The 15419-nt window shown below is 40.4% G+C and overlaps 1 protein-coding gene across 3 annotated transcripts in view; it reads right to left on the reverse strand.

Annotated features, from left to right (window-relative positions):
• The window catches only part of LOC106566671 (tight junction protein 2), a 38222-nt gene extending 27317 nt beyond the window's left edge, over positions 1-10905 (reverse strand). For 2 of the 3 annotated variants that reach the window (XM_014134946.3, XM_045691440.2), the window contains exons 1-2: positions 10712-10887; positions 1051-1189 (exon numbers count right to left, since the gene is read on the reverse strand). Coding sequence is in view for 1 of the 3 variants with exons in the window: in XM_082955374.1 (XP_082811500.1) it covers positions 1051-1189; positions 5784-5800 (156 nt within the window). In the remaining 2 variants the exon portion in view is untranslated. Of the gene's footprint in view, positions 1-1050; positions 1190-5783; positions 6589-10711 lie in introns of all 3 variants that reach the window. The other variant, XM_082955374.1, reaches the window with a different exon arrangement.
• Between the last annotated feature and the right edge of the window lie 4514 nt (positions 10906-15419).

A 15419-nucleotide genomic window follows, 5' to 3' on the forward strand; every position in this document is an offset into this window, starting at 1 on the left:
ATTAAACAGCATGATCGTTACACAGGTGCACCTTGTGTGTGCTGGGGACAATAAAAGGCCGCTACAAAATGTGCAGTTTGTCACACACCACAATGCCACAGATGTCTCAAGTTGAGGGAGCTAGCAATTGGCATGTTGACTGCAGGAAAGTCCACCAAAGCTGTTGCCAGAGAATTTTGTTAATTTCTCTACCATAAGCTGCCTCCAACTTCTATTTTAGAGAATTTTGCAGTACATCCAACCGGCTTAACAATCACAGACCACGTGTAACCACGCCAGCCCAGAACCTCCACATCCGGCTTTTGTCTGATGAGAGGTGGGAGGGATGCTGAGGAGTATTTCTGTCTATAATAATGCCCTTTTGTGGTGAAAAACTCATTCCGATTGGCTGGGCCTGGCTCCCCAGTTGGTGCACCTGTGTAATGATCATGTTGTTTAATCAGCTTCTTGATATGTCACACCTGTCAGGTGGATGGATTATCTTGGCAAAGGAGAAATGCTCACTAATAGGGATGTAAACAAATTTGCGCACAAAATTTGAGAGAAATAAGCTTTTTGTGTGTATGGAAAATCTCTGGGAGATATATTTCAGCTCATGAAACATGGGACCAACACTTTACATGTTACGTTTATATTTTTGTTCAGCGTAGCACAACAATACGTGTTGTGATGGTTGGCCTGAATCTCTCACTCGGAGTTCTCTTTGAACCGCTTCTATGGATGAGTCCTGTCTTCCTGGTTAAATTTGCATTGGGGGAGGGGAGAGAACCAGCAACTTCCAAATAGGGCAATGGGACAAAGGCCTTGGATACATACACTTTGTGAATGGGGAACATGAATACCTGAAGGAAGACCTAAGGAAATAGATAACCATCAGAGCTTTTCCAACTGACTTAAAACATAAACAGGAAATCCAGAATGGTTTTGCCTAAAGACTAGATCACACGGCACCATATAAATCATACGTCCAACCACACATGCTCACAGTGTTAGGGCAGAATAGGATGGGTAAAGAACACATGTACAAAGTAAGCAGAAAGGATGAGGTACCCTCAGAATAGCAGAGTAGCTGCGTGCAGAGAGTCGACGGAGACACAGGTACTGGGCTTCCTTGGTCCAGTAGAACCTATCCCAGGAGCAGCTGGACCTGAACAGGTCAGTGTTGGACTGGTCAGTACTGGGTGTGTCCCTGTTGGGAGAGACAGCAGGGCTTTAGATGACCATTACTCAACATTAGGAATAGAGTTCAACTTTGTATAAAGAATTGTTATTGGTAACCTATGTAAAATCTCAGCTGAAAAGAGTAGAAACTGTATGAAATGAATTTCATTCCACATTAGAGAATTAAAACACTGACGGGCCATTGAAGTGAAACATTAAAAGAGTGAAAGGTATTGGTTCAAACACCAATCCATAACAAAACAAAGCCTTGCCCTGGTCACAACCATACAAACACACACATGTAAAGGCACAGTCTGATGCACAGGCATGCGCACACACAAACTTAAGGCCTCAATGCAGCTGTAATCTGTTTGCGCTTGAGCCAAACATTTACTCCGCAGCCATTTGACCTCATGTCAGAATAGTACTAAATAAAGTGATTGACCTTGTCGTGATCTTTGACCAAATGCTCAGCTTGTGTTGTTTGACTTTTCCTTTCCAATGAACTCCCCAATCCCCTACCCTAGCCGTATTATAGCTGAGCAGGGAAGCGATAGACAAGCTTCTGTCAGCATGAGACCCACACAATTAGGACATCTCCAAACTTAGATCACATTCATGTCCAAAATGGAATTCATGTACCTTGGGAGAATTACTAAGAGCAATGTTGTGTATACTGAATAATTGATCCACAACGTCAACCTCACAGTGAGTGAGGGGGGTCACATAAATATACACACAAACAAAAAACCTTCCTTGACAACTTAGTAACCGCTTGAGTGGCAATACACTGCAAATTTTATTTGCAACAATAAATACAGTAGCAGCCATGGACTAAAGAATGGTTCCACAGTGGATCTGATAATGGATCCAGTGAGTGACTGTATGCTGGATTGGTCCAGCTAAGGAGAGCCATGCTACTCACAGAAAGGATCTCTGCTACATTCATTAATCTGCTGTGCTCCAATAGCAGAGTCACAATCAAAATGCGGCATCTATGATCTGAGCAGTAACTAATGGCAACAGACATGCTCATGCTGTAGCATGTAGGCTAGTACCATCTGGTGAGCAAAGCAGAAACATATATTCCAAATCATGGTTGTGATTCACCCAGCGATATTGGCAACATTTTGAATACTTGTGCAAAAGATTCAAATATTGAAGAGGTACAGTAGATGCTTGTACTTGAATACACCAAAAGCTACATACAGACAGTAGACAAACATTCATTTTATGCATACAAGCTCATATTTACACCTCTGCTTAACTCACCCTGGGGGTCTCCATAGTTTCCTCCCAGGTGGTAGGAGCTCTCGTTTGTTGAGGGGGACAATCCCCATGGCCGCCTGCATGATGGTAATGAACTTCTTAAACTTCATATTTGAGCCCTCGGCTGTTTCTCCACTTACAACTGCATTACATACACCCCATGCTACTCACAACGGCTCCACTAACATCTCACTTCCCTCCGCAATATTCTGAAAGGAAGCCCTGACTTCTAACCCTCTCTGCCACCACTGTGCTCACTGCCATCATACACACTACACTGAACCCACTGAGCCCTGCCCACTTGCTACTAGGTTCGCAATCACGAGCCCTGTGTCCCCTACCGTCGGCTCTGACAGATGGTTTTTCCCCTCAGAGAAACGAAATGGACAACAGTCATGCTACTGGCGGTGGGCAGGCCCAGAGGGGATGACAGCGCGTCACTGTTACATAACTCTGGAGATCTCTAAACATTACACTAATGAAAACACTGCTGCTGCCGCCGGGATAATTGTGGTACGAAGCCCTGACAGATCATGTATGTACACCGCCCCATTTTCCCAAAATCCCTATGTAGGTTTAGTCCCCATTAAAACCCAGAGCCCCCCCATCATCATCTCACACACTCAACTTTCCATCATCACACCATACCCTCTCCCATCCCCAAAACTATTCTCCATCTAGCAGACCATTCACTTCTTTATTCACTTCAACATTCACATTCCCTGTCACCCACTGACAGCATGCAGCCATGTCCCGTGAGGGGGGAAATAAAGAAATAAATGCAGCTGGAGAGCTGCCAGCCAATACAAACCTCTGGATAGGAATTATATCCCAGCAGTTTGCATGTCTGGATTACTGCTCTCTATATGTCTGGACCATGAGAGCAGGAGATTTCACTGCGAAAGAGCAGGGCACAGAAATCCCTTGGCACTCTAAGGGCCCCAAACCAGCAGCAAGCCCATAAGTAACAGACTATTTATACCCAGTTAGGTAACAAAAACACTACAGAATGGAATAACTTTAATGGCTATGCATTGTGCATCATCCAGGCAGCAGGCACTGCCTAAAGGGCATACAGGACAAAGAGCATGTAGGATCCTTCCACTGTGCTGACTGATGACTAGGATTCTAATCTAAAACCCTCACTACCTCACAGAACATCTTAATAAACAAGGCATGGTCTCATAGAATCAAAAACTTTATAGTAATCTCATCAAATACATTTCTAGTATTAATCCATGTAGTCGGTGGCACATGCGCACAAGTGTCTCACTTCTCTCTTGCTGAGCATGGATGTCAGCAGAACAAAAGCATTAATCCTGTGGCCTCGTTCAGTCTTTTACTGTAAATCTCACCAGCTGGACCCGTGTCATGGCACATTACTACACACACACTAACCCCTCCACCATGCTGTCCCAAATATCACAATATGTCTTCTACATGATGTAATCACTGAATTCAGCATTAAACTGGTTTAAGATAAGCCTTTATGGACATCTGAAAAGCAGTGACACCACAACAGGGGGAATGAGAATATGTTTTACATCAAATAACATTTCCCTCAAATCAAAACAGCTCATCTCCTAAGCTGCAAAGTGATGCAATTTGACCAGAACATTGTGATGCAAAGTCTCTTGTGGTGATGAGTGTTTGGGTTGCTACATTTATTTATACTAGTTAACGTTTTAGTCACATTCTATTCTGCATGTTCCAAAAAATAACAATGAGATGAATGAACATCAGAAGCCAGCAAAGTACCCAAACCACCCTCAATATAAAAAAGATCACTTGGATCAGGAGGACAGGTAGGCCTACCTGTTTGGACCCCAGGAAGAGTAGCGGCTGCCTTGGAAGCAGCTAATGGGGAACATAATAAAATACCCACATCCGAATGCCTACCACAAGCGTGAGTGCCACATGCTCAGATAAGCGAAAAGGATAAAAGATGCTTGGTTATCTGTACTTTACTATTTATATTTTTGACTACTTTTACTTCACTACATTCCTAAAGAAAATATTGTACTTTTTACTCCATACATTTTCCATGACACCCAAAAGTACTCGTTACATTTTGAATGCTTAGCAGGACAGGAAAAGTCAAATTCACACTCTTATCAAGAGAACATCACTGGTCATCCCTACTGCCTCTGATCTGACAGACTCACTAAACACAAATGCTTAGTTTGTAAATAATCTCCTAGTGTTGGAGTGTCGCCTGGCTATCCGTAAATTTTCAAAACCAGAAAAGGAATTAAGTATATTTTAGCAATTAAATATACTTAGGTATCATAAGTAAACAAAAAAAAGTAAACCAAATAATTTTACTCAAGTAGTATTTTACTGGCTGACTTTCACTTGAGTCATTTTCTATTAACATATCTATACTTTTACTCAAGTATGACAATTGGATACTTTTTCCACTACTGGTGGTGGTTTCTAAAATCGGTAGCCAGTCTGTTTGCAAGTTGTTTTATGTCATGTTTTGATTGTCTTTATGGCTTTACGTAAGCAGTCTGTTTTATTGCGACCCTGTCTCTCACCAATTACCACTTGTAGAATTATTGTTGTATTTTTCTCGCTCGGCTTTCACTTGATTATGCATTGTCCCTATGGAATGCACACAGTATGCCAGACGGAGAGCCATGTCACTCACAAATAAATGTATTGAACTTGTTTGATTTCCTACTAAGCTCAATACATTTTTGAATACTGTTGAATTACGTTTAAATATCTGGATTCCATGATTACGTCCTCTTTTGCCGCAACGCAGATTTTCTAGGACCCTACTCCAATGCGGGTGTGGTTCTTTTTTTTTATTAAAAAAAAAATCTAAATATCAAATCGTTTCTGGGTAACAATTAAGTGCCTTAATGTGATTATTTTAAATTAAAATGTTCAAAAATAGCTTCTTAGCAAAGACCAATTTCTCAAGCAAGAACTGACTGTTTGGTAGGACTGTTTGGGAATGGTCTGAGTGGGGAGGGGAAAACTGAACACTAGCTGTTATTGGCAGGTTTGGAAATACTGCATCTTTCTTATTGGTCTATTAACAAATTTAGCAGGCAGGCCAAAATTAAATCCCACCAAAACAGTCTCAATCGTCAGGCGGTCTTTTAAAACAGCTCTTCCATTAAAAGGGCATCATCATACATTTCACAATATTATTTCAACCTCAGTGTGGAAATACACTGAACAAAAATATAAGACCCAGCACGCAACAATGTCAAACGTTTTACTGACGTATGGTTCATAGAAGGAAATCAGTCAATTGAAATAAATTCATCAAGCCCTAATCTCTGGATTTCACATGACTGGGAATACAGGTATGCACCTGTTGGTCAGAGATACTGTACCTTAAAAGTAGGGGCATGGATCAGAAAACCACTCAGTATCTGGTGTGACCACCATTTGCCTAATGCAGCGCGATGCAGCTCCTTCATATAGAGTTGATCAGGCTGTTGATTGTGGTCTGTGGAATGTTGTCTCACTCCTCTTCAATGTCTGTGCAAAGTTGCTGGATATTGGCAGAAATACACTGGCATACACGTTGTTCCAGAGCATTCCAAACGTGCTCTATGGGTGACATGTCTAGTGAGTATGCAGGCCATGGAAGAACTGGGACATTTTCTGCTTCCAGGAATTGTGTACAGAGCCTTGTGACATGGGGCCGTGCATTATCATGCTGAAACATGAGGTGATGGCGGCAGATGAATGGCATGACAATGTGCATCAGGATCTCGTCATGGTATCTCTGTGCATTCAAATTGCCATTTATGAAATGCAATTGTTTTCTTTGTCCATAGCTTATGCCTGCCCATACCCCACCTCCACAATGGGGCACTCTTGTTCACAACGTTGACATCACCCAGACGACACCATACACGCTGTCTGCCATCTTCCCGGTTTCATCCGTGAAGAGCACACTTCTCCAGCATGCCAGTGACCATCGAAGGGAGCATTTGCCTACTGAAGTCAGTTCCGACGCCAAAACTGCAGTCAGGTCAAGAGCCTGGTGAGGACGACGAGCACGCAGGTGAGCTTCCCAAGACAGTTTTTGACAGTTTGTGCAGAAATTCTTCGGTCTCAGATGATCCCGCAGGTGAAAAAGCCAGACGTGGAGGTCCTGGGCTGGAGTGGTTGCACGTTGTCTTGGACGCTCTGCCAAATTCCCAAAAAGTATGTTAGATAAATGAACATTCAATTCTCTGGAAACAGCTTTGGTGGACATTCCCCCCTTAAAACTTCTGTCTTCTATACATGACCAGTCAAAAGTTTGGACACACCTACTCATTCAAGGGTTTTTATTTGACTATTTTATACATTGTAAAAGAATAGTGAAGACATCAAATCTATGAAATAACACATATGGTATCATGTAGTAACCAAAAAAAAAGTGTTAAAGAAATCAAAATATATTTTATATTTGAGATTCTTCAAAGTAGCCACCCTTTGCATTCTCTCAAGTAGGTGTATCCAAACTTTTGACTGGTACTGTGTACCTACATATATACAACGTGCAAAGAAAAAGTATATGAACCCTTTGGAATTACCTGGATTTCTACATGAATGTGACCAAATTTGATCTGGTCTTCATCTAAGTCACAACAATAGACAAACATACTGTGCTTAAACTAATAACACATTGTATTTTTCTTGTCTATATTGAGCACATCATTTAAACATTCACAGTGTAGGTTGGAAAAAGTATGTGAACTCCTAGGCTAATGACTTCTCCAAAAGCTAATTGGAGTCAGGAGTCAGCTAACCTGGAGTCCAATCAATGAGACGAGATTGGAGATGTTGGTTAGAGCTGCCTTGCCCAATAAAAAACCCTCAATTTGAGAAGCATTGCTGATGTGAATCATGCCTCAAACAAGAGAGATCGCAGAAGACCTAAGATTAAGAATTGTTGCCTTGCATAAAGTTGGAAAGGGTTACAAAAGTATCTCTAAAAAAAGTCAGTCCGCGGTAAGACAAAATGTCTATGGAGAAAGTTCAGCACTGTTGCTACTCTCCCTAGGAGTGGACGTCCTGCAAAGATGACTGCAAGAGCACAGCGCAGAATGCTCAATGAGGTTAAGAAGAATCCTAGTGTCAGCTAAAGAAAATCCAGAAATCTCTGGAACATGCTAACATCTCTGACGAGTCTACAACACATAAAACACTAAACAAGAATGGTGTTCATGGGAGGACACCATGGAAGAAGACCCTGCTGTCCAAAAAAAAACATTGCTGCACGTCTGAAGTTCGCAAAAGAACACCTGGATGTTCCACAGCGCTACTGGCAAAATATTCTGTGGACAGATGAAACTAAAGTTGTTTGGAAGCAACACACAACACTATGTGTGGAGAAAAAAAAGGCACAGCACAACAACATCAAAACCTCATCCCAACTGTAAACTATGGTGGAGGGAGCATCATGGTTTGGGGCTGCTTTGCTGCCTCACAGCCTGGAGAGCTTGCTATCATCAACGGAAAAATGTATTCCAAAGTTTATCAAGACATTTTTTCAGGAGAATGTAAGGCTATTTGTCCGCCAATTCAAGTGCAACAGAAGTTAAGTGACGCAACAGGACAACAACCCAAAACACAGAAGTAAAACAACAACAAAATGGCTTCAACAGAAGAAAGATACACCTTCTGGAGTGGCCCAGTCAGAGTCCTGACCTCATCCTGATTTGAGATGCTGTGGCATGACCTCAAGAGAGCAGTTCACACCAGACATCCCAAGAATATTGTGGAACTGAAACAGTTTTGTAAAGAGGAATGGTCCAAAATTCCTCCTGACCATTGTGCAGGTCTGATCTGCAACTACAGAAAACGTTTGGTTGAGTGTATTGCTGCCAAAGGAGGGTCAACCAGTTATTAAATCCAAGGGTTCACGTACTTTTCCCAACCTGCACTGTGAAGGTTTACACGGTGTGTTCAATAAAGACATTACATTTTTTTCCCCCAAAAAAGGTAGTCAACATTACTGACACCCCCAAAGATTCTTAGAAATAAAATAATTAAAAGTTGGTTTGGTCCCATACTCCTAGCACGTAATGACTACATCAAGCTTTTGACTACAAAGTTGAATGCATTTGCAGTTTGTTTTGGTTGCGTTTCTGATTATTTTGTGCCCAATAGATATTTAAGGTAAATAATGTATTGTGTAATTTTGGAGTCACTTTTATTATAAATAAGAACAGAAGGTTTCTAAACATTTTTACATTCATGTGGATGCTACCATGATTGTGGATAATCCTTAACTCGTGAATAATGATGAATGAGAAAGTCAAAGGGTCAAAGACCATAACCCAAAGACATGCTAACCTCTAACCATTACCAATAAAAGGTAAGGTTAGCATGTCTTGGAACTTTCCCACTCATCATTATTCATGATTCATTCAAGATATTACCGTAATCATGGTAGTATCCACATCAATATAGAAGTGTTTAGAAACATATATTCTTATTTACAATTAAATTGACTCCTAAATGACACAATACATTACCCCCGAATTAAGATTGAAAGATGTCTGCAGAAAGAATGGGACGTCAGCTATAATGACACTTTTGAAAAAAATCTATTTTCGTTATTGAACTACAGTAAGTGAAGTGGATCAACACCCGGTAACAGAATGATGGTACCAGAATGAAATCATGGGACTATACTTGTGCTTATAACTTTTGCTTAGACCATGGTCTAAAATGCTTTCACATAGGCCAACCTGGCCTAATTAGCAACAATGCTGAGGACAGCCAGCTGAGCAGATAAATTATATCCAGTAACAAATTCTGTCTCAGCCAATTAAAATTATTCACGTAGTTGGATGTGATCCAACCCTTTTTTCATCTAAAGCATCCTTACCAGAACTCCACCAGCACATTCTGATACTCAAATCAAACCGCATCAAATGCAAAAATGTGTCTAGACAATTCTCACAGTATAAGACCTAGTTCCTCACACTTTTCAGGACTTGCAATTTAAGTTAGGGATTCTAAGGGGGGTCATCATTTTTCCTTTGACATGTCTCCCTTCATAAATCTACACATAATACCTCATAATGGTCAAAGCAAAAACAGGTTTTTAGAAATGTTTGAAAATGTATTCAAAATAAAAAACTGAAATATCACATTCACATAACTATTCAGACCCTTAACTCAGTACCTTATTGAAGGACCTTTGGCAGCAATTACAGCCTAGAGTCTTGTTGGGTATGACACTACAAGCTTGGCACACCTATATTTGGGGGAGTTTCTCCCATTTCTTCTATGCAGATCCTCTCAAGCTCTGTCAGGTTGGATGGGGAGCATCGCTTCACAGCATTGCCATCTTTGAATGCATCAACTTTATTTTCGGAAACTCTTTAGGGACTATTGTGATGAGCCCAAAAACCAAATCTGGAGTGAATCTGACTTTTACTCCACCAGAAAATATAAATAAATAAAAAATGTAAGCATTAGTGTTACATTGGCAAAAAAATTGTTGATTGATATCTTTAAAAAAAAGTAAACTATGCTAAACTTAACATGGTTCATCACGGTAATGTCTGAAATCAGATGTTTCATTTATCAATACCAAATGTGTTGTTATTTAGTCTAATGGTTAATGAGAGGTTTTTTCAAACGTTTCCCAAGATGGAAACGATGACGGACCTTATGGGGAAATTATTTGGCAAATTTGTTCCGCACGAGGAAAGACACCGACATACGAAGTTTCAAGTTGAGGGTTTATGCAAGACTGCCTATAAACAGCGCCACCTATAGCAGTGGCATTATTTTTACCAAAGTCACTCATGTCCTCAATGTTTTTTTTTTTAAAGTTACCAATCTATGCTTGAGTTATTTGATTATGTCAACAACAACAAAAAGGTTTCACAGCTTTGTTGTGAACCCCAAAAGGTCATAAGTTACACATGATTTAAAGATTAAATAGGTTTTGGTTGCCCAAACAGAAAAGCCAGAATGGATAAATACATCAACTATTAGGGAGGGAGGGGTCAACAACATTGAGGTCTCAGAATGTAGGCCAAATCGTTACAGCATAGCACTTCGCTGTGGGCAACAAAGGACAAACTCTGAAGCCGCCCAAGCCTGGTCAGTTATAACTGTACTCTATTTTCAGAAGCTTTGTTTTCCTTATGAATTAAGCGCATGAGAAGGCTACTGAATAAGCGCAACAGAGGCTACTGCAAAGAATGGTCAATGCCCAAATAAGGCAAAAGAAGCAAGCAGACAGTAGGCTAGGTTACAAAAGGACATGTCAGTTTCGAAGTTCGACACAAGTTTGACTTACCTAATGGAAGTTCTGGATATTTGATAGTTTGCTATGGAAATGCACAATTAAATACCGAATATGATAGTCCACCAACAGAATGTGAGTTTTGAAGTAACAAAATAAGCAGTTCGTCTTCCATCAAAGCTTTATATTTCCTGGTTTCTGCAGGTATGGGCGTGGCGTTGAAACTGAAGGTGAGTCGCACACGCTACCGTAAGCTTCCACGTGAGCGTAGGTGGGTGAGTTCAGGGGTGTAATCCTTACACCAAACAGTTGCAAAACGTTCTGTTTTGCAACGAAAACTAGCGTTTCTATTTGACAGATTCAGGTAGGTCTCGCCCTGTTTGCTGAACATGACCAATATAAACGCTTGTTTTTGTGTTTTGAGTAATGATTACACCCTAGTTTCGACCAAGGGAACGAGTCACACCACAAATGTTTACTTATGGCCCACTTTCCGTTTGATGTCCACTCTCCAGTGAATTGTACAGAAACTTAATGTCAGCTCATAAATATTTGTGAGGTGGGGGAATGCCTATTCGCTCATCTCTACTACTCACTCCTTTGAATTCAAAGTAATCCACACTAAAACTGAATGAATCATGTCTGGGAAGTGGAACATAAAAGGAAACATCCTCCACAACCAATTTTACTTAACCATGAGCACACTCCAACCCCTACCTTTTATCAGTAGGCTACAATTTGAATACCTGCCTAGTTGGTTTCACTTGTCATGTAAGAGGAGGACCCTGTGGCATATCCAATGTCTATCAGACAGAAGGCCTATGTATGGCTTAAATAGCACACAGTTCAGTTTGCTAAATGAGCATGACAATTGTTATAAGGGCTTCAATTGAATCACATCCTGAGCTGGATGTGTTAGGACTTGTACTATTATTTTGTTACTCGAGTCATTGACTTGGGTTGTCGAGAATCAAGTAATGCACAGGTAAGTTGAAACAATGCATACAGCACGCTATGTTCCCAAGATGTCAGCTTTTGCTTTAATGCATATGAAAATCATGAATGCAGGGTTGTAATGCACCCATTATTTTAGAGGGGGTACAAAGTATGTAAGGATGAAACAGCCTTTTCCTGCAATCTAGAGCCATAATCATTGTGCCATTCTATGTACAAAAAATGTGTATATTTCTCTGCATATGTTATCTAAACATACCTCTTTAACTGTTAAGGATGTCATTCTGACTTTTGTAAATCACACATCTCAATATACTGTCCTACAATGGTGTGTATTCCAGGATGCTAAGAGAAGCCAGGATTCCCCAAACAATTTGCCAGGAAAAAAAGATCAAATTTATCTTTCGTCTCTCTGTGTTTCATAATTTTCCTTCAATTAGCAAGAGGCTGAATGTATCTCACCGGAGAAAGCATCCAAGCGAACAAAACAGCACCCCTCTGTCTCCATTATGTGTAGCCCATCTTTTTGATGCTGTCTGGACAAAAATATAATTATATTGTTGCCGCCCGTAGCATTGAATGTAAGGGAAGCCAGCAAGCATTTGGCCTCCCTTGATAAAAAATAATTATACAATAATAGCCAATCAGTGTTGAGCTAAACTGAGTGATCAACTGTGAAAAGTGTCAAAAGTTTGGATTTAGCTTCACATCAAACCAAACTTCATTGACAAACAACAATTCAAATGTTTTATCTAGTTGTGTTGTGGTCCTCCAGTGGCTAGCTACCTAGCTAAAATGAGCCCTTTCCTAAATTAGCCATGGGTGGAGATGGGGATTTGGACTTGTGATTTTACTTAATTCTCCATACTGGCCAAAGATTATAATGGCGATTCTGATCCAACCATATATTCATACATTGTGCCTCTGGCCTGAGAGGATGACAGTTCAAAATGTAGCTAGATGTAGTAGGCTAATGTTAACTAGCTGGCTAATCGTTGCCCATGAAAGGAAGTTAGGCGAGCGAGCATTTTAGCCAGGTAGCCTAGGACAACAAAAACTAAAAGTGTGTACTGTATGACAGAGTCATAGACCGTTTCGGCAACATGACAGAGAGGAGGATGGCATTGGTGTTTCTCACCTAGTAGGGTGAGTCAACATGTTTTTTCTACTTACACGCACATAAATCAGTCCCATGGACAGCCACACGATATTTAGCTTACGTTGATTGGACTAAATTGTTTGTGGAATATTTTAGTTGTTACTGTATTAGAGTAAGCATAGGTGATTTGACGATGTTGAAATGGTGCTGGAATAGTGGAGGCAGCTTCTTTTTATTGTGACTTGCGTTAACTCTCCGGTGTTCTAAATCAAAAGTTGTTTTGTAGTCCAAAAATGTTGTAAATATTAACTTGATTGACCATGCTGTAGGTCATGTAACTGTTTAATTACAATATGCTTTGTAGACTCCACCGGACAATGTTGCTCTGCAGTTTTGTGATGAAACAAAGGTGTGGTTGAATTTATTCTGACACCATCTTATTGTCTTGACCTTATATTTATATATCTCACAGTGGCAAGGCATATGAACTAACATTATAGAGCAAACAACGCAATTATCACAACACATACAGTTGAAGTTGGAAGTTTACATACCTTAGCCAAATACATTTAAACTCAGTTTTTCACAATTTCTGACATTTAATCTTAGTAATGTCAGTAATGCCTAGTAATTCCATGTCTTAGGTCAGTTAGGATCACCACTTTATTTTAAGAATGTGAAATGTCAGAATAATAGTACAGATGATGATTTTTCTGCTTTTATTTCTTTCATCACATTCCCAGTGAGTCAGAAGTTTACATACACTCAATTAGTATTTGGTAGCATTGCCTTTAAATTGTTTAACTTGGGTCAAACGTTTAGAGTAGCCTTCCACAAGCTTCCCACAATAACTTGGGTGAATTTTGGCCCATTCCTCCTGACAGAGCTGGTGTAACTGAGTCAGGTTTGTAGGCCTCCTTGCTCGCACACACCTTTTCAGTTCTGCCCACAAATTTCTATAGGATTGAGGTCAGCACTTTGACTCCAATACCTTGACTTTGTTGTCCTTAAGCCATTTTGCCACAACTTTGGAAGTATGCTTGGGGTCATTGTCCATTTGGAAGACCCATTTGCGACCAAGCTTTAACTTCCTGACTGATGTCTTGAGATGTTGCTTCAATATATCCACATAATCTTCCTCCTCATGATGCCATCTATTTTGTGAAGCGCACCAGTCCCTCCTGCAGCAAAGCACCCCCACAACATGATGCTGCCACCCCCATGCTTCACGGTTGGGATGGTGTTTTTCAGCATGCAAGCCTCCCCCTTTTTCCTCCAAACATAACAATGGTCATTATGGCCAAACAGATCTATTTTTGTTTCATCAGACCAGAGGACATTTCTCCAAAAAGTATGATCTTTGTTCCCATGTACAGTTGCAAACCATAGTCTGGCTTTTTTATGGCGGTTTTGGAGCAGTGGCTTCTTCCTTGCTGAGTCAGGTTATGTCGATATAGGACTCGTTTTACTGTGGATAAAGATACTTTTGTACCCGTTTCCTCCAGCATCTTCACAAGGTCCTTTGCTGTTCTTCTGGGATTGATTTGCACTTTCCGCACCAATGTACGTTCATCTCTAGGACACAGAACGCGTCTCCTTCCTGAGCGGTATGACGGCTGCGTGATCCCATGGCGTTTATACTTGCGTAATATTGTTTGTACAGATGAACGTGGTACCTTCAGGCATTTGGAAATTGCTCCCAAGGATGAACCAGACTTGTGGAGGTCTACAATTGTTTTTCTGAGGTCTTGGCTGATTTCTTTAGATTTTCCCATATGTCAAGCAAAGAGGCACTAAGTTTAAAGGTAGGCCTTGAAATACATCCACAGGTACATGTCCAATTGATTCAAATGATGTCAATTAGCCTATCGGAAGCTTCTAAAACCATGACATAATTTTCTGGAATTTTCCAAGTTTTTTAAAGGCACAGTCAACTTTATGTAAACTTCTGACCCACTGGAATTGTGATACAATGAAGTGTAAGTGAAATAATCTGTCTGTAAACAATTGTTGGAAAAATTACTTGTCATGCCAAAAGGAGATGTCCTAACCGACTTGCCAAAACCATAGTTTGTTAACAATACATTTGTGAGAGGTTGAAAAACGAGTTTTAATGACTCCAACCTAAGTGTATGTAAACTTCCGACTTAACTTCCGTAATATGGCTTTCTGTCTTGGCTTGGCTTCCCCATTGATTTTACTCACGCACCGCTACTACTGCACTAACATACCTAGGATACTACATCCAAATTGCAACACAGTACATGGGATCATAATACAGGCATATCATAGCATCCTATTTACTACACAACCACAAAAAAATATATATATATATTTTTTTTAAACGCACAAATTTCTATCAATAATTATGATAAAACATGGCCTTAAATGCACTGTAGTTTAGTAATTAATTTAACATTGAAAAATGCAAAAACAGGAGAAATCTGAGGGGCATGTACGCTTGTGCCCCCCATGGGCATGACGCCACTGTATGCATGGCTTGATTGTATTTAAACAGGGTACATTGACAGCATTATGTCCAACAATATCCATAGGAGAGTAATAGCGAGATTACCTGATGTGTAGGTTTAGTGGTCTCCAAACTGTGATCCACCTAAAACCTTTTGAATTTGCCTGTACATCTCCAGATAATCAAAAATGTTTTAAGCCAAAACAGCCCAGTCTTAAGCCGTGACCCAGGAGGACTTG

The sequence above is a fragment of the Salmo salar genome, chromosome 01 (genome assembly GCF_965601325.2).
Source record: "Salmo salar chromosome 01, fSalSal1, whole genome shotgun sequence".
NCBI classification, from domain to species: domain Eukaryota; kingdom Metazoa; phylum Chordata; class Actinopteri; order Salmoniformes; family Salmonidae; genus Salmo; species Salmo salar.